The sequence below is a fragment of the Ixodes scapularis genome, unplaced genomic scaffold, assembly GCF_016920785.2.
Source record: "Ixodes scapularis isolate PalLabHiFi unplaced genomic scaffold, ASM1692078v2 PGA_scaffold9__187_contigs__length_104089568, whole genome shotgun sequence".
Lineage (NCBI taxonomy): Eukaryota > Metazoa > Arthropoda > Arachnida > Ixodida > Ixodidae > Ixodes > Ixodes scapularis.
Genome location: NW_024609884.1, coordinates 63892589 through 63912204, shown reverse-complemented (window position 1 = coordinate 63912204; position 19616 = coordinate 63892589). Strand labels below are relative to the sequence as shown.

Sequence of the window (19616 nt, the reverse complement as noted above, 5' to 3'; positions counted from 1 at the left end):
TCGCGCGTCAGCACGGGCTGCCGAGGGACCGCTGCCGCCGGCTTTCCAGAGGGTATGCACTCGTCTGCTTCACAGGGGGACGCCCGCTGTGTCCTCTATCGTTGGGGGCAGTTCGAAAGGGAACCGTACACCTGCAAAGGTGACTGCCCGTGCACTGCCCGCCGAGGATAACCACTTTTCGATTCACCCAGTGATTTCGGGAGAGGGGAGTGGCGCAGCACGCGCTAGAGTGAACTTCCGTGTTTTTGACTGCATGCACTGCTACAGTGTGTTGTCCTTCAGTATACAGTGTTGCTATGTTATAAAATAAACTAAATAAAATATAAAATAAAATAATGTTACGCGATGTTACGAGTATAGTGTTATACTAAATAGCAATAGCAAAACATTAAAAAATAAAAAAAAAATAAAAACTCTTATTTCGAAATGCGGACCCGCGCAAGGACATCTCATGAGGTTCGAACATGTTACACGCACGTATGGACATACTTGGGTTACAACATGTTTGCAGAGTCGCTATTTGCCAGGCTTACCGCAGACATCAGGAACCTTTAGCGACCGTTACCGTGTTCCGCGTACCGCACTATATCAGAGCCTTTGAAGCATGCTAAAATAGAAAGCTCGCAAAAAACAAGGACGAAAAAGAGAGGACACGAACTAGCCCAACTTTCAACCCTGCTTTGAAGCATGCTTTGAAGCGCGTGCCCGAGTGATACTGTGACCGCGGGGCGCGCGCTTAAAAGCATGCTTCAACGGCTCCGGTAGTGCGGTACGCGGCACACTTGTACCTAGTTCAACTATACTCTACTCAAGTTACTGTATACGTTGAACCACTTTTCTAAATAGTTTAGTAACTTTCAATTACATTTTTATTTCGGTAATTTGTCGTTTATTTTAAATAGTTTTCCGAGTAACGTTTACTCAAATTACAAATTAGTTTCGAATTTTAGTGGTAGGTTTGCTTATCAACAAACGTTCCTGCACAAAAAGAGATAAGATGCTGGAAGATCAGCTGGTATTTACAAAGAGGTGAAGCATGCGGTGTAGGCAGAAGGAGGGGGGGAGGGGCGGTTGGAGGGTCCGAAACTTCCTAAAACTTTGAGTAGCCCTCCACTGCACAAATCCTGCTACGAGGCGCGGGGAGCAGACAGACACGTCGCAAGTGAGGCCGAGTAACTGCGTGATTATCGCGGAACACTGGCGTTTCTTTGCGTCCCGAAGGAGACTTTACGCATTTGAAGAAAGGGCTTGTCCCCGCTTCTCCCCAATGTAGGAACTCTCGCACAGTGAGGATGCAGTGTACACACTGCATCCTCACTCAAAGGAGGTAACAAAATACAGCACCTGCTCTGAAGCCCATCTGGTGCTCCTGTATAGTTTGTGCTCTCTTTCGAGTCGTCATCTGGTCATTTCCTTGAGTGAAGTAATGGCGGCTATAACACCGATTCTAATAAGTGCATTATAAGTTGATTGTGTCAAATACTTCGTCAGCGAGAATAAAACACTTACTCTCTGACGATTTATATTATTTGCCGTTATTTCCGGAAAAAAAAAATGGATGCGCCTTTGATTTTGCTGCCCTTTCAAAAAAAACAAAAAAACTGTAGGGGAAGTATTTTACGTCAGACTTGTACGTAATCCGTTACAAGTAACGAAATTACTTATAATCCCTTACATTTATCAGTCATTTTGTAAGGGAATATTTACATACTTTACGAAGTAATTGTAAAATAAATTTCCAAGTTTTTTTTTTTTTTTTTTGTAAGGGTATGTTTTGCCGGAATCACGCTGTCAACTGGCGTCCTTCAAATGCTGAAAACCTTTCTTCACGTCACCCAAAGCCTCAATTCATTTTTTTTTTTTTGCGTGGTTTGGTCAATTATGCTGAATAAACCTGAGACAGGGCCGAAATAAACATATAAGTCGAAGGAACATAAAAGGACAGGACGACGTCTCAAACTCAGGTTTATTAGCCCACAATCAGCTACCATCAACACAAAGGGGCAACCTCTAAGCAGTTCAAACGCCAAACCCTCCAATCAGCTACCACCAACACAAAGGGGCAATCTCTGAACAGTCCAAACGCCAAGATAATTATGCAATGCCCATCAAATTGAACAAAAGAATCAGTACCTAGTTTATTTTAACCAAGGTTCACACAAAAAACGATGCCCTCTCCACCGAAAAAACAAAACAAAAACAAAGCATTATATCTATGCCAGCAATGAAGGGATGACACACACTGAACCTGGAAAACAAGGCAACGGTGTTCAGTACACATATTCCGTACTAAAAAAAAGTATCAAGTTCTTTCTCAAGGGCCATAAACCTGAAATGCCTCTTCGTGCGGTCATTAATGAAAACGGTATTTGGCAGAAAGTAGTTTCAAAGTTTCTCTATGTTGGAAAAGAATCATGGGCAGCAATGTTCGTATTGTCCACGGATATTAAGGACCTTTATTACTCCCTAGAAAATACTCGGTTGATGCAGAGAGTGAGAGAGGCATTGGAGTTGGATCTCGTAAAGTTCCAAGTACCCTAACGATCCTAGAGTTTTATCTGAAGTCGAAGGTAGTCGAGTGCAAAGGAAGGAAGGAAGTACAAAAGGACGGTGTTCGTATGGGTTCGTCGGTCGCACCAATTTTAGCGGAAGTTTACTTAAACTCTTTGGATCGCGTAGTGCATAATAAACTGCAGGAAATGTCTCCGGTTATGGCGTTAGTAAGAAGATATATGGACGACATCATAGTATGCACGGTAACTGATAGTCTAACACGCAGTCTGGAACGTGAGATAAGATCAGTGGCTCCGGAATTTAAGTTTACCACGGAAAAACCGATGAGAGAAGTCTTAGAGTTCCTAGATTTTCGTATTCATGTGAATCAAGGGTTATGTTGGGAATACGGAAAAAAAAATTCTAAACCGGTGTTTCCAAGGATAAGCTGTCATTCGAAAACCGCAAAACTGGGGTTGTAAAGTCGTTGGTCAGAAACGCGCTAGACAAATCGTGCGTTCATTTTTTCACGGATTCGGTTGAAAGACAGTGCAAAAGGTTGATCAGCGGAGGGTATAAAGACAGTTTTATCAAACGGAAGTTAGAAATGGTTATCAAAGGAAGGAGAGAAACGGAACAAGCTGAAGAAACAAGATTTTCTGTCATCCCATATTTTCATGTTATTTCTCACTACTTGCAGGCATGGGCGAAAAAGTTTGGAGTAGACACAGTCTTTAGCTCGGATTTTAAACTGAGTAGGTTGACGCCATTTCAAACAAGTGCAAATAACTGCAAAAAAAAAAAAAAAAAAAGGTAAGCCAGACATTACGTTGCATTAACGACAGATTAAGTGAACACAAAAGAAACGTGAAGAACAGTGCATCGAATTCAGAAATCGCAAAACATGTCCGCGAATCTAACAACTGCACTGCGATTTCGTCGGAGACAGAAATCATTTAAAGGAAAGGAACGATGCAAGAAGATTAGTGAGGGAGATGATGCGGAGAAATTCTCTAGGTAATTGTATAAGTCAGGGTTACAGTTCAGTAAAAATTCCGAAAGCTTTTTAAAAAAATATAATCTTTTTTTTTTTTTTTTTTTTTTTAGTACGGGATGCCCCCTTTTACAGGTCCAAGTGGGTGTCATCCCTTCATTGCTGGCATGAGGTTAATGTTTTTTTTTTTTTTTTTTTTTTTTTTTTTGATGGGGACGGAATTGTTTTTCGTGTGAACTTTGGTTAGAATAGAGTAGGTACTGATACCATTGTTAAATTTTGGGGGAGATTGTAGAGTAGGATGCCTCCATGTGCGCTTCGCATAGGGTGATGCCAACTGCCTGTTTCCCTTTCCCACACTCTCGTTCACCGCCATTTTGTTCCTCATTGTTTCCCCGTGCGCCGGAAAGTGGCCTTTGTGTCCATCGGTCCTCCCATCCGAGGGGGGAAACGCTAATCCTCCCTCCGTGGGTTCCACAACGGTGCTCCGAACTTGTGAGATAAGGTGTTTGTTTCCGGGAGGGTTATAAGCCCACGGATTATCGCCGAGGACCAAAATGGCTGCTGGTTTGTCGGCGAGTGGTATTACAAAGGGTGGAATCACCCTAGCAAAGCGCACATGAAGGCTCCCTATTCTAGAGTTATCTTTGTGGGTCGGCCTGAAGGCCGTCCATAGTATACACCAACTCATCTCTGTTACGTCACGGCGCGGTGGTGGCGCGTCGGACGCACTTCCGGTCTGGGGCTGTGGGCGGAAGTGCCCATTTGAGACGTGTATTCCTGCCTTGTTTTGAAAGGAACCAGACAAAAACCTGCCTTGTCGTCAAAATGCTGCGACTGGGGCTGTACCATGAGAGTCGAGAAAGGTTTGAAGGTCAGTTTTAATGCGCTCGGTTCGTCCGAGAACGCGGGTATGTGCCGTGAAAAGGGAAAACCAGACGCCGTCGGACAACGATTGCTTGGGCGGGAAGCATTTTGGGTTAAATTCACGGATACTACTGGCCATCAAATTTATTTGTTTGGTTCCAAAATGAACGCCGGAAAACCGTCAAGTTGTACGGACCACCTGCGGACTACGTTTAGTGCGTCTTCAAGTTCAAACGGTCGCCTGATCGTTCGAACTGTCGTCTGCTCTTTCAAACGTTTCTGCTTGTCGTCTGCTCTTTTAGAGGACCCCGGCCCATAGACCAAACGTAGGCGCGGTACTTGCGATAAGAATTTAAGTGCAGGCCTCAAAACACTTATGTTTGAAGGTTGGTAAGCAGGCTCAACGTAAACAGTAGATACAAGGAGATGTTGATCATCATTGTTACCAGTGGCCATCACCGACTTGTTATGCCTGATTCACTTGGTTAGATTCTGCTTGCGATTTTCAGTATCGACGTCGACCATCTCAGCTGCGGTTCACGCTTTTGCAGTCCGAGCGACGTCGCTACTGAAAATTGCGAGCGAAATCTCATCATGCGAATCAGGCTTTAGCGTACGTTCTGCGGTGTCCACGCGAAATGAATCGTCGCATGCCAGATTATTCACGCGAAGTTTTGCGGTGTAACGAGCCTCGTTAATTTCGCTGACGCTGCTCAAGTAGTCAGACATCGTTAGGAGGACGTAGAATCAACAGTTCCAACGCGAAAAAGAGCGCGGGGACTCACACCGGCGCCGACAACATCGCATTTCAATGGTTTGTTTATGGGCGACGACGAGCTTTTTGCCCACACCCCCATCGCGCATGCGCGGCGCCGGTGGCGTCCGCTAGGGGCTCTCCGGGCGCTCCGGTTTGTTTGTAAACATGAGTTGGTGTATACAGTACGGAGTTTTAGTAGACCGTGTTTCCCGCTCCGCTAGCCCTCCGCTACGAAGAAACCGCCACTGCGCCTGCGCGCCGATGGCCTTGGCTGTAGAGTTCCGGGTAGCGGAGGGGCTTAGCGGAGCGGGAAACACGGTCTACTAAAACTCGCTAGTATACTTTGTGTATTGGAGGGTTTGGCGTTTGAACTGTTTAGAGCCGGGGTCTCAAACACGTGGCCCGCGGGCGGCATGCGGCTCGCGACTCGCTGGAACGCGGCCCGCAGGCAGCCGGCTGCGAGTCCCGGTTCCCATGTCTCAAGCGCTGGAAATGACATATGCCATAGATCTAATTTTGCCTATTGACTTTCGCTCGCAAAAGTATCTGTGCTCTTTTAACGCATTCACATAGTTTTACTTATCTGTGTTCATTTGCCCCTTGTTTAGCTTTTTTTCTCTTTTTTTTTTCTTTTGCTTCCCAGTTATTTGCAGTATTCAGCTACTAGGCTACAATTCCGCTACTAGGCTGCAAGCGCGAGCTATTCGTTGAAGGATGCATCTTGGCTGCGCGAAGTCTCGATCGGCAGAAGCAACTGCCAAAGATAAAGTTCTACAAGCTCAGAATTCTCGAACATGGTTAAAATTGCGCACAAATAGAAAGGAGCAATGGGGAGAGAAGAAAGAAGAGACAAGCGCAAACTCACAACTTGATGTAAACTCGAAATTCTCGCCTTAAAAAAAAAAAAAAAAAACATTAAAATACAAGTATTTGTTCAGGGTGTTGGAATAAAAATCGCCATTAAAGCAAAAACTGTCGAATGCACTGATTGCTTTTTAGAGATATTTTGAGCTTGGGTAATTGCTGAGTGACATGAGCAAGGGGAACTACAGTCTACTTGCTCTCTTTTTCTATTACAAATGCCAGCACGTTAGCGGGACCGTGTCATTTTAATTCTTATTATCACATCAGGTCAGGGCCCAAAGTAGTCGCATAAACAAATCAAATCTAAAGATGTCACTGGCAAAACTGAGTTCACAAAAAGTGTAGATCACGAGGGCTCTTCTCTTTTAAATACTCTAACCTCCGCCCCCCTCCCCCCTCTAACGTTGGCCCTCGGCCCTTCCAGTGTGGGCTACTGGCCCCCACACTCAAATGAGTTTGAGACCACTGGTTTAGAGGCTGTACCTTCGTGTCGGTGGTGGCTGATTGTGGGCTATTCGCGACTTCAGCGAACAATAGGGGGCGCGCTGGTCAGGAAAATGGCTTACGAAAGGAGGTCGTTTTCGTCGTTCAGCCACGCGGATCACCATAAATTTCTTGCACTGCAGCGTAGAATCGGTGTTACACATGAAAACAAAGCTATTTTTCGACGGTAAAAACCTTCTTCTAGTCAGTGCATAGGAATGACACGGCGGAAGTATAACAATAATTACTGAAAATAATGTTTGTTTCTATGCTGCCTACGAGAACCAAGCAGCGATTGCAGAAGAGAGAGTACGTCGAAACGACCTCCTCTCTTGAGCTACGCGGCGTCAATTTCGCTGCAGAGTCGCCAATATAAGAAGGCGGACTAAATAAACCTGGTAGCTGAGTTTGAGACGTCGTTTTGTCTTTGCTGTTACTTCGACTTATATGTTCATTTCTGCCCCAGCCTCAGGTTTATTCATCATGATTAACATTCATTAGCTCGCCTGCACCCTTACTACATTATCTCTGGTATGGTTGTTTTCAAATTATAACTCGCCTGCAAGCTCGCCCGCGACGAAATGAGAAGGACACCCGACAGAAAGAAACTAGTATACACCATATCTCGGTGAAAACCATATTAGGCCAACTCCCAAGGTCAAAGTGTTCGCTTCCAACGAAAATTAAACGAGACAATCTTTCAAGGCGCACGCGAGTAGGTGTAGCGGATATGTGCACGCCTTTTCTTTTTGTCTCTTCCCTCTTTTCGAAGACGCAGAGAGGACACAAAATGCTCGTCGACTGCCCACCTTCCGAAAGCTCGAGACAATTACCGACAGTCACAGTTTGCATAATGTCACAACAGGAGGGGACGCTCCGTTTGACAAAAATGGACTGAAAAGGATGTAACATTAACTTGCGTGCTTGCCGAAAGACGTTAAAACACTAAATTGGGAGATATGGATGTTTGTCTGATTTTTTGCTGCTTTTCACCCAATCTTCTAAAAGGTTTAGACTGCCAAATCCCTGTCACCCTTTTCAAGTGTCATTACTTTTTTTTTTTTTACGACATTAGGACACGTTGATAATATACGGCATCACTCAACGATGGTGGTACCGCGATGTGAGAATCGTGCTCCCTAGCTCCTGGATGATCGGCTTCCGAATGAAGGTGCTTGTTTACACCTTCCAGATGTGGAAGTATGAGGTATGACTCTTTCACAAACTTTGAATTACTGCTGTCGCTGTCGGGGAACGCTGGCGTTACCTCTCCTGACATTTAGCTAAGAACTCTGAGCTGTGGTACGGCCGAACCGTGCTACATGCGTTTTGGACGGTATTAAGAAACGGTAGGAAACGTCTACATTCCCGTTGTAATCGACATTATATATTGTTTTCTGAGGTATCCCCTGATAGTTTTGCTGGTTATATATCCAAAAAGCTCCATCCTCATTTACCGACGTCTCACTCTCAACCAAGGCACGGCATGTGTTCAGACTTCAGACCTCATGAAAGAGTGATATAAAAACATAATATATAATTTAATTCTTATGTGTAATCACCGTGGCTCGCTATTTTCCGGTACCATCGTTCGGCGCTATTTGCCGGAAAAAAATATATTTATACAATATATTCTCATAAATTGATTTTATTCGAGGTTTATTTATCTGTATTACAATTTTTGTAGCTGTGGTTCTAACAGCATCAAACTCCGTCTGTAACAACAAAGCGCTCTGCGCTTTCACCAGGGCAGAGAGCTGTTCCATTTTTCTCAAGAAGCACGCAATGCAGTGCGTCATGCATTGCGGCGGACATCTCCTCTTGGAAACAGGCAAGAATTCGACGAGACATTGAGAGCCCTGTTGCTAAAGGTCACAAAAGTGTGACTGGTGACAACAATAAACGCTTCCATAACACACTTGTGTTTTGTGCCTTACCCTAGGACAGTAAGGTAGAAAGTAACGCCGCGAAAGTAACGGATTCCTTATAGAGCCCAGCTCTTATGTGCGCCCGTTTCCGAGTTGAGCGGCATTGCCGTATGCGTAACCGCGCGTTGCATTATGGGACGTTTCCCATAGTGACGTCACGAAAGTAAAATTTTCCCGAAAAATTTGGCGGAAATTTTTTCCGCTAAATTAAGCGGACACATTTCCTTGCCAATTTTAACGGGAAGATGTTACCCTCGTGACGTCACGTGTGGCATCAAGTAAATGAATGTGACGTCCCGTGGAATTTAGCGGAAAAAAACCTTAGCGCTAAATTTAGCCGAACATCTCCCGCTAAATTTAACGGGGAAATTGACGTCACGTGACCTCAATACTAATGCAGTTTTCACGATAAATTTAAAGAAAAATTTTCGCTAAATTTTTTTCTAAATTTAGCGGGAATATTTCCCCGCTAAATTTAGTGGAGAAATTTTCGCTAAATATAGCCGGAAATTCAGCGAAAATTTCTCGCTAAATGGGAGGGGAGCAGGAGAGGAGGAGGGCAGGGTACGGAGGGGGAGGAGGGGCATATCCTCCCCTCGGTACCCTCCCCTCACCTCCTCAAGAGCTGCGCTCTAATTCGACATTATTAAAAATCGTAAACGTCTTTCTTTTTTTTTTTTTGTGGTGACGATCACTTACTTTTATCCAAGGGTAATTGTAACTGTAATTAGTTACATGTAGTGCCTTACTCTTTTTAGTAACGTGTACAAGTAAGTGCATGGTGCTAGAAAACTTGTACTTGAAGTACATTCTCTGAGCATGAACTTGTACTTTACTAAAGTATTTTTTCTCGTACTTTCCGAGCAAAGTACAACTCCGAACTTCAAAACACATTTTCCAAATAAGAATTAAAAAAAAAAAGGCTTATCGTTATATGAAAACGCGCTATCCTCTGGGGGGATTGGTGGCCGAGTAAGCTAGCGCACACCAGCTGGGAGCACGTGGAGCGAAAGCTCGCGCTGCAGAACCCAGAGATCCTGGGGCTCCAATTTCCACCCCTCCCGTTTCGATCTGGATGAGCATCGTACCGGCGTGCGGTCGTGTATCACTACTGCGTGGTGCACGTTATAGACCCCAGGTTAGCGATTGTATACCGCACTGCAGGCACGTAGCCAGGATTTTGTTTCGGAGGGGGGGGGGGGGGGGGGGGCGCCCATGACAAAGTGCTGTATGAGGGTGAGGGGGGAGAGGAGGTCCCAGCAAAATGGAAGATTTCGGGGGGGGGGGGGGGGCGGGCCTCATGGGCCTCCCCCCTGGCTACGTGCCTGCCGCACTGGCTAAATTGCTCTTCTTCAGCTGAGACACCAGGCGCCCACAAAGGCAGACGAATTTCCGGCTGTGTAAACATACATACAACAATTTGCTTGCTTTGTGCTGTCGTCTTTCGAGAAGTCATCTGGTAATGTCTCTGAGTGAAGTAATGGCGGCTATAACGCCGCGATGCAAATATGTGCGCCTTATGAGTTGATTGTGTTAAATAGTTCGTCAGCGAGAGTAAAACAACTACTCTGCGGCGGCTTGACTTTATCCAATACTTGCCGCCATTTCCGAAAAGAAAACAAAAACGGATGCACCTCGATTACCCCTATAGCAGTCCATACCAGTTAAAAGAAAAAAAAGAGAAGACTGTATAGGGGATGAAAGGTGGCGGTTCATCCCCTATACAGTCATCATGTCATGTCATCGTGAAATATTGTGCTAAAAGTACTTGTACTTTAATTTGAAAGTACATTGTGCTTATAGTACTTTACTTCAAGTACATTGCACCCGGTGTACTCACTCTTTACTTGAAGTAAATAACCACTCATTTACTGTGTACTTCACTTCAAATTGTTTTTAGAAGTACTGTAAACAAGCAAAGACTGTCTGAAAAATCAAGCTCAGGCAGTGCTAAACCTCAAAGTAGAAATGATACATCCGCAGCACATATCTTTGATCAAAAACGAAAAAAAAAAGTACAAAACAATTAGGCATACCGAAGCAGAACCAGCTATTAAACTATATCTGTGAAAACACTAGCCGCTTTATATTTGGCTAGCAGAATTTCGCTAAATCTGTACTTTCTTGTTACCATTAATAACCTTAGTTGAACTAAGTCTATTCGTGACCGCGAGCACACACAGGTGGAAAGTGCTTCATGCGGAAAGTGCTCCGGCCGTCGCGAACGGCATTCAGCCTCAAAACGAGCGGTCGCCGTGCGGAGACGCCCGCATGTTGTACGGGTATCTTTGTATGGCGACCGCTCGTGCGGACTGCCGGAATAACCTTGGGGGGGAGAGGGTTTTCGTAGCATCGGAGAGCGTTGAAAGCCCTCGCCTCCGACCGTCGTATTGCGTGGTCGGACGTCGGATCGGACGATTTCGTCGTACATGTGTTTCGCGTTTCGTACAAGCGCGAAACACATGTACGATGAAACCGTCCGATCCGACGTCCGACCGCGCAATACGACGGTCGGAGGTGAGGGTTTTCAACGCTCTCCGATGCTACGAAAACCCTCTCCCCCCCAAGGTCATTCCGGCAGTCCGGACGTCGGATCGGAAGGTTTCGTCGTACATGTGTTTCGCGCTTTATGCGTGATCTCGGAATTCATGTTGATACGGCATTAATTTTTAATGATCATGCATCGGTCATTTGCAACGTCTACCTCAGAACCTGAGGGACATCTTCTCGGTTTACAAAACAATTTACTTCACACTCATACTATCGTCTGATAATTTTGTTGCTTTGTCCGCTCAAAACTTCAGTTTGCATGCGTTGTGATAAATTCTGTAAGTTTTACTTCATCATGTTCAATCGAGCTTGTTCAGAAGCGTTTTCTGGTATTGTGTACTATCGACGTTTTGGACGCAACTTGTACCACAGATATTATGTGTTTCCGAAGGAACTTCGTTTATGCGCTTCGTTCGATAGACGGCGTTATCGGCATATTTAGTTTTTGTATAAGGTTGTCAAGTAAATTAGACTCGTCTGTCCTCTTGGGCTCCGTCTGGTTTCACGTCCCACCGCGTACTCGCCTTTCTGACAAATTCTACTATCCACACGCGCCTTTTACCACATCGCCTATTATAATGCAACTTGAGATTGTCCCCAACTTAAAATATTTTGTGATATAACAACATTTCGCCGATCTCGGTGGTATATATTACTTGCGTAGCTGGTTTTTTTTTTTTTTTTTTTTTAGAGTTGTGTTATATTTGTTGTGTACCACACAGAAGGCCTTGAGCTGTTTGTGGACACATCAGAATAAAGATTTATATAATTATACAGTATTTCACTGGCTGGAGCATATTCATTGCAGGACTCGCAGGAACACCCGCACGCTACGTTACAGATGAAGTTTTTTTTTTTTTTTTTTAATATTTTCAATGCAAGCTCGCAGCCTTGTCATTCTCTCCGGAAACCGGAGCGATTGGTGCTCTGCTTGTTCCGCAAGGAATCGGACGCACCAATTTCGTAGTGTATTTCGACTTGAAAATATACCGATATATGCGCTCATTTTTTCCAGTCGTTGATGTTCGAGCGATGACGCTGACAGCGCAGTGCGGCTCCCAAACACTGACTCTGCGGAACAAGCTGCTGGCAATGCACAAGCCCCCGACCCTCAAGGCGCACCCGAGGAGCAAGCGATCACAAAACAGTGCCAATGATACTATCAAGGTAAGCGTTGAGATACACATGCTGCCGTGTGATCTTTACTCGGTGCAACATTCCATCAAATATAGGTTGCGTTCAGCGCTATCAGAGGCACGGGGGCGATACGCGGCTGTGCAGAACGATATATATATATATACTGGGGAAAATTGTGAGGAAAGAGTGCACGCGGTAGATGTCACAAAACCAAGCAACAGACGGAGAACATGGAATCGATAGTTCGCGGTGAAGCTCTTGGTTGCTTGGGGTTAGAAAAGGGTTCAGTCACTTTTAAGAACCAAGACGTATTTCGAAGAAATAGAAACACACGTGAGGCATACGCCATACGGCGATAATATTAACGAGGTTACAAAGTGTATATCGCCCTGCGGTCTCGGAAGGGGCAACATATTTGGCGGGTGCGCCGATAGAAATGGAGGACAAAAGGATCCCTCAAAGAGGAAGCTAGACGATCACTGGAAAATGTCTGTCTACTTACCCGCAAAACACTCCAAGAGCGAATCTCAGTGATCTACGAAATCAGCTCAGCGAATGATGAGGCGGAACATCCGTTTAGACCTAAAAATGAAGTCTGCGCTGTGGCATTACGCAATTCAAAGCGTCATGCTTGCATTGCGTAATGCCACAGCGCAGACTTAATTTTTAGGTGTAAACAGATGTACCGCCTCATCATTCGCTGAGCTGATTTGGTTGATCGCAAAGATTGACTCTTGGAGTGTTTTGCGGGTAAGTGGACGCGCAGGCATTTTAAAGAGAGGAGGGAACTGCGAAATTTTACACGACTGCATTTAGCGCAAATGTTAACGGGAAGCAGTACAAAAGTGCCAAAACTGGTTCCATCCTCGGAAACCGTATACTAAAACATAACAGGGCTCCTCGTAAACCGTAAGTAGTTTTCATTTTATGTTGCGAATTAAGATATCGTGTTTTCTGGACTATGCCAGAGGACTACACGGGCTTGTTTAAAAGTTAATATTTTATGTGGCGCGGACTATCTACAGGTGCGGAATATACAAAGATTTTTTTTTTTCTAACTTGTTTATTATGACGAGATGCGACGGATTTCAGGAATGACAGAGTAGGCTCATGGGGATTTATGCACAATACAAACATATACGTGAGCAAATGAAGCATCATTTGTTAAGGCGTGCTCTGTATCAGAATTCTTACGTATATATACGGCACCAGGTGCAGACTATCTTAAGGTTTTTTTTTTTTTTTGTCTTTCAACGGAAATTTGCTTTAAGATATACTATACACCGGGTGCTGACAGTAGTGCGAAAAGTATGGTACTTGTATGCGCGTATTATACAACTTATTTGTTATTTTATCATAACTAGGGCTCCGTGTTTTCGGATAAATCCGAAAAACCCCGAAAACCACACGCCGGTAAAATGCCCCCCCCCCCCCCCCCCTCCCAGGCAAAAAAAAAAAAGTAAAATAATTTTTTTTTTTTTTTTTTTTTACGGTTTCATCAGCACAGATCCAATGGTCCTGGGGAAAATCCACCATAATTATCTTTCAAATCCCGGACAGTTGCCAAAAGGGGCCTTGTCGCTTGTCCCTTCAAGGTTGATTCAGAGCAACAGGTCTTTCGTTGTACATTTGGGTCACGGAAAAAGCCACTATTTTGATTTTCAGTTGGCGCCATGGGATGTGTGATTTAGAGCAAGGAATTCAGTAACAGTGAAAGCTATGGACCATAGGGATTGTATAAAATTGGGAAGAGGGGCAGTCCAAGCACTCCACCTCGCACGGCCGCGGGCTAGATTGATGGAATAGGATGGGATGACTACGAGTTTCCTAGCGACTACCTCCGGGAGTTTCTTGATTTTAAGGTATCGGCGTTTAATGAAGCGCCACTTGTGTGACTTTTGTCGTGGGAAATTAGTATTGCTAATGGCATTGGCACCAACGCCAAATTCAACTGAAAATGTCTCAATTGATACAAGCGCGTTTTATTTTTTCATCTGGCATACGTTTACATCCGATTATTATTTATTATTTATTATTAATAGGAAACACAGCGAAATTAAACTCCGAATTCCTGAGAATCGGGAATAAAAAAAAAATATAAACTGCGATAAACTCCGAATCTTCGGCAAAAAATAAACTCCGAAAAACACCCTCCGAATTCGACGAAAAATAAACTCCGAAAACACGGAGCCCTAATCATAGCGTACACCGCTCAAAAAGACTAGTTTCTTCTCGGACAACTAAATCTTGCAAAGGCGCTGATGCACATGAAGGAAACACCATGGCGACATCAACACAACATGTTCATCAACAGTCTGTCAACTTGTTGCCCGTTGACTCGGTTGCCCAACAGTCCTGTCATGTTTCGAGGACATCAGCGCAACATAGACTACATCAACAGTGTTGCCTCGGTGTAATAGCTTTCGGAAACCCAAACAGTATCAACTTGTGTCGGACAATGCGTGTTGCCCGGTTCGGTGGATTGTAGAATTTTGTGCTGAGAACACGTCAACAGAGGTATACACTCTAATAAAAACCCGTGCGTCTGCTTTCCCGCACATCACCCGGAGAGCCAATCACCGCAACTTACGGATGCAGCTCAGCGAATGACAATGCCGAAACATATGTTTCGACGAAAAAACGCAGTCTGAGTTGTGACATTAACAAGCGTGACGTTTTGCATTGCTTAATGTCACAACTCAGACTGCGTTTTTTTGGTCTAAGCATATATGTTCGGCAGCGTCATTCGCTGTTCGGCCTCCGTAAGTTGCGGCGATTGGCTCTCTGAGTGTTGTGCGTGAAAGTAGACGCACAAACTTTTTTTAGAGTGTACCCTCTGACGGTGAAGCGCCCTATCAATAACGTATTTTGTCTGAGAAATTACCCAAATAAAAGCCCGGCAATTTAGATACCAAGCCTGGTTTGCAGCTGACATAATTTCATAAATGTCGTTAACGATAATTTCGGCCAGAATAATAAAAATAACATGCCTACTCACTCGCTGAAAATGTGTTAACATTTATCCTGGAAAGTGAGCAATGCAGAAGCCGGAGCGTGAAAACGACCGCTGCCGATCATGAGTGTTGATGCTCAGAGCTTGAAGACGGCCTCTGCCGGACACAATCGTTTTAAAACCTCAGGCAGTTTTGGCGAATGATGCAATCCCAAAGCAGGCAGGAGAAACAAACAGGCAACGTCGAAAAATGTTTATTATACCAACCGTCAGTCACAGTTTTTAAACCATGTCGCTCAACTGACTGCCTCCTTACACAAAACCCATGGTGTACAGCATACATCGGCAAACCTCATTCATGAGGGCCCTCACTCACCCTCATCTTCACCGGTGAGGTCAGGGGGAGTGAGTTTCTGAACCAGGAAAATTCATGAGTGTGCACTCTAAAAAAAGCCCGTGCGTTTACTTTCCCGCACAACACTCGGAGAACCAATCAGCGCAACTTACGGAGGCAGCTCAGCAAATGACGATGCCGAAACATATGTTTAGAATAAAAAAAAACTCAGTCCGAGTTGTGACATTAATGCAAGCGTGACGTTTTGCATTGCTTAATGTCACAACTCAGACTGCGTTTTTTGGTCTAAACATATGTTTTGGCATCATCATTCGCTGAGCTGCCCCGTAAGTTGCTGTGATTGGCTCTCCGAGTGTTGTGCCGGAAAGTAGACGCACGGGCTTTTTTTTAAAGTGTGAGGGTGAACGAGGGCCGTCAGGGCTGTGAGGACCGTGAGGGCCGTGAGGGCGGTGAGTGCGTGAAGGGTGTGAGGGCCTAGAGTGCGTGAGGGGCGTGAGGGCAATGAGTGGCGTGAAGAACATGAGTGCGTGAGGGGCATGAGGGCGGGGAGGGCGGTGAGTGCGTGAGGGGTGTGAGGGCCATGAGTGCGTGAGGGGGTGAGTGTGTGAGTGGCATGAGTGCGTGAGGGGCGTGAGGGGTGTGAGGGCCATGTGGGCGGTGAGTGCGTGAGGGGTGTGAGGGCCATGAGTGCGCGAGGGGCGTCAGGGCTGTGTTGTCAGGGCCTCAGGAACTCAGGACTAAAACCAGCGTCTGTTGAGAATCAGCCATTTAATCATCTGTCTCGAGCGCCCCCCCCCCTCCCCCCCCCCCCCCTTCTTCATCGTCGTCTTTTCCGGCTCACGCCTCGCCGGACTGACGACACAAAGAAAAAAAAAAATTTTTTTTCTCGAAACAAGCGAGCAACTCGGAGCAATTCGAAGACGTTTGAAGCGGCTGCATCCATTCAGGAACGCGGTATTTTCACGTGATACCTCGTGCCGGTGATGATGACAACAGAAGACTTGGTTCTGGTTTGAAATTGATCGTTTTTGGAAATAAACTGCTTCAGAAAGATGCATTATTATTCTCAAAGATATTTAAATGCATAAAAACGTTTATAGCGCGTAAATGTGTGTCCAAATAGTGCAATAAAAATAAAATTTATGATGATGATGACAAATTGCAGTAATTGGTTGCTGCGTGTGAATGCGGGCGGCCCGTGTTGCTGGTGTTGCGACGTAAAGTTTATGGCCGAAATGGCCCCATCTGAAGCGGGCCCGAGTGGCGTGAGGGCCATATGAGTGCGTGAGGGCCGTGAGGGCGGTGAGTGCGTGAGGGGCGTGAGGGCCATGAGTGAGTGAGGGACGTGAGGGCGGTCAGTGGCGTGAGGGGCCATGAGTGCTTGAGGGGCGTGAGGGGTATGAGTGCGTGAGGGTCGTGAGAGCGGTGAGTGCGTGAGGGGCGTGAGGGCCATGAGTGAGTGAGGGGCGTGAGGGCGCTGAGTGGCGTGAGGGCCATGAGTGCTTGAGGGGCGTGAGGGGTTTGAGTGCGTGAGGGTCGTTAGAGCGGTGAGGGGCGTGAGAGCCATGAGTGCGTGAGGGGCGTGGATGCGTGAGGGGCGTGAGGGCATGAGTGCGTGAGGGCCATGAGGTTCAGTGAGGGTGAGTGAAGGAATGAAGGTGAGTGTGACTGTGAGGATGAGGGTGAGTGAGGGGCTTAGGTGAGTGTGGCTGTGAAGGTGAGGGTAAGTGAGGGCGACCTAAAGTGCCGACCTCTGGTGTACAGTTAGTGCCTTTTACACTAAAATGGGAATTGCATGAAACGCGAAACCGCTCCATACACTGGCAATAATCATGAAAGTAGTAGTAATCTCTGAGCCATATACTAAGTTCAGCTGAATCAGCTGGACTAAGCATGACTCACGGGTGCCTGTGGTACGTAGTAGGCCACCATGGGCCTGCGGCAGCTGGCTCCCGAACGTCGAAGCATAGCTCTCCCCACGTGATCTCACGACGTCACGGGGAAGTTCAGAAGTCAGAACGCACCAACGGAGGGCGCAGCGGCCGAGCGTAGCGGGGTGCACTCTTAAAAAAAAAGGTGCGCAAAGGGACCAATCGCCATCTTTCATCCCCGCGACCCTAGCGCCCTCTATTCAGAAGCGGTAACTCGAGCAGTTCGTCCCGCGGGCATTTCGTTGCTCCCGCTGGAGTTGATCCCCTAACGAATACTTTCGTCCCCTCGTCAATAATGGCTGCCGCAAGCCTTCGATGAAGTGGACGAAGCATCACTCGAGTAGCTATTTTGGAAAGAAGCCTTCTCAAAACAAGATTTTGGCCCCGGGATTTAGAAATTGTGACTACACGCGCATATTCGGTGAATGTTTCCGGCCGCGAAAAACATGAGAACGGAATCCGAGCGACGCGGAGGCGCCGGAGACGAGGCTACCTACTCTCCGACTGCCGCGCGCGCGCCCGAGTTTGAACTGGATGTGACGGTTGACCCAGTTGACCTGTGGCGGTGCGGTGGAAGCCTCGTCGGATGCAGTCGGAGTGGCAACCGATTGGACGGTGAGTTTTGATTGCTTTGTCTACTTGTTGAGCAGCAGAAACGTTATAGTCATTTCAGAACGTACTTCATAAAGTCGCAGGCTTACCCTGTACGATAGGCGCTCGCTCTTTGACGCGGTCGGGCTCGTACTCGTCCATGTTAGCGTGCAAACGAGGCCTAGCACTTCAAAACTATAGACCCGGCGGCAATCAGTTCATCAAACAAACGATGTAACACCGGCAGATGGTTTCGTCGACGCAGCAGCGTTTTAATGCCACTTAGGTTCATCGAAAAGTACCCGTGTTCGTTTCATCGTCCAACCTTGCGACGCTTCATCGGAAGCGTCTTTCCGCACATATCGCCTCGGTCGGCGACCAAGGTGATGCGAGCTTGACGAAACCGTTGCGGTTCGCATGAGGCCTGGTGCGAGTTCGCGCCTCGAGAGTAAAGTTTCGCGCTTACGCTCTTAGGCGAAATGTATGGTCGTATCCGATATGCGTAAATAAACATGTTCTCGATCAATATTAAAGTGTCTCCGAGCGGAGCGAAGGGTTTCAGCGCGTAGTGCGGACGGTTTGAAAGCGGCGATCGCCAATTCATTTGTGGCGTATCGAGTCGCCTGGGCAAGTCCGCTTTAGTTGAGGTAGGTTTGCGGCGAACGAAATTAAACCAATAATGCAATCCCCGTGGTGAACGAAACAAAACAAAGTCGACGAAACGTTGTAGGAGCACGTATCGACGAAATTAAGCGGTGCCGCGAAGTCGTGCACGCGCGCGTTTAGTGAACCATTATTTTATGTTTTTACTTTCTCTGCGGGTTTCCCAGTGTCTTTCGGCCCTCTATGTTTCGGCCGATGCTGGTCGGCTCCGCGGCATAGTTTATAGTTTCAACCATGGTCGGGAATCACCAAATTGGAATTGAACTTGAACGCTGTAACGATACTATTGTTTATAGAGCCCAGCGTAGAGGTGTTTTGTCTTGTAATACTTCTGCTTTTGAGATCCTCACTTCGGAGTTTGCTTTCGCCCTGTGTAACTTGTGCTCATGGCTTCGAAGTGTGTGTTGTATTCTTCAAAGCTGCTCTTGTGATCTTCGTTCAAAAGTTTTCTTTTTTTTTTTTTATGCTTGTTATTGATAGCTGTGTTTCCTTTGGGCTCTGAGCATTTTCATTGCTTTGGACTCTGAGCATTTTCAAACAGTCTGGTTAGGACACGCGTGTCGAAAAATAAATTTTACGCGAATAAACAACAACAAAAAAATTTAGAGTAATATTTATTTATTTATTCATTTATTTTTAAATTAATAGAAAATTAATCTCGCGCCGTCAATATTGCTAAAAAATGTTTTTGCGCAAAGTTTATTTTTTTTTGCACTTGTGTCCCTTACAAACTGTTTAAAAAAATCTTTCCTTTTTTTTTTTTTTCAGGGGCCCTTTAGGGTGCAATTTTCTCGTCTTGAGTGTCGTTCAATTTCGCATTACTAAATTCTGTTTATGACAGACACTATGCTTTATGATAGTATTTTACATAAAGCATAGGGTTATACCACATAGCATCGTCATTTTGGAACAGAAGCAGCCGCCAACAAAAATAGAAACAAGTCACGTAAAAATAAATTTGCACATGCCATGAACAGTTGTCATCACGACACAAAATGTTGCTATAGCTTCATTTAAAGTACACTTTAATTTTGAGTTGGCCTAACACCT

The 19616-nt window shown here is 45.7% G+C and overlaps 1 protein-coding gene across 1 annotated transcript in view; it reads left to right on the top strand.

Annotated features, from left to right (window-relative positions):
• Window positions 1-11968: 11968 nt before the first annotated feature.
• The window catches only part of LOC8032807, a 50379-nt gene continuing 42731 nt past the window's right edge, over window positions 11969-19616 (top strand). The window contains exon 1 of the mRNA XM_040220798.3: window positions 11969-12103. Coding sequence (XP_040076732.3) covers window positions 11969-12103 — 135 coding nt within the window. The remainder of the gene's footprint in view (window positions 12104-19616) is intronic.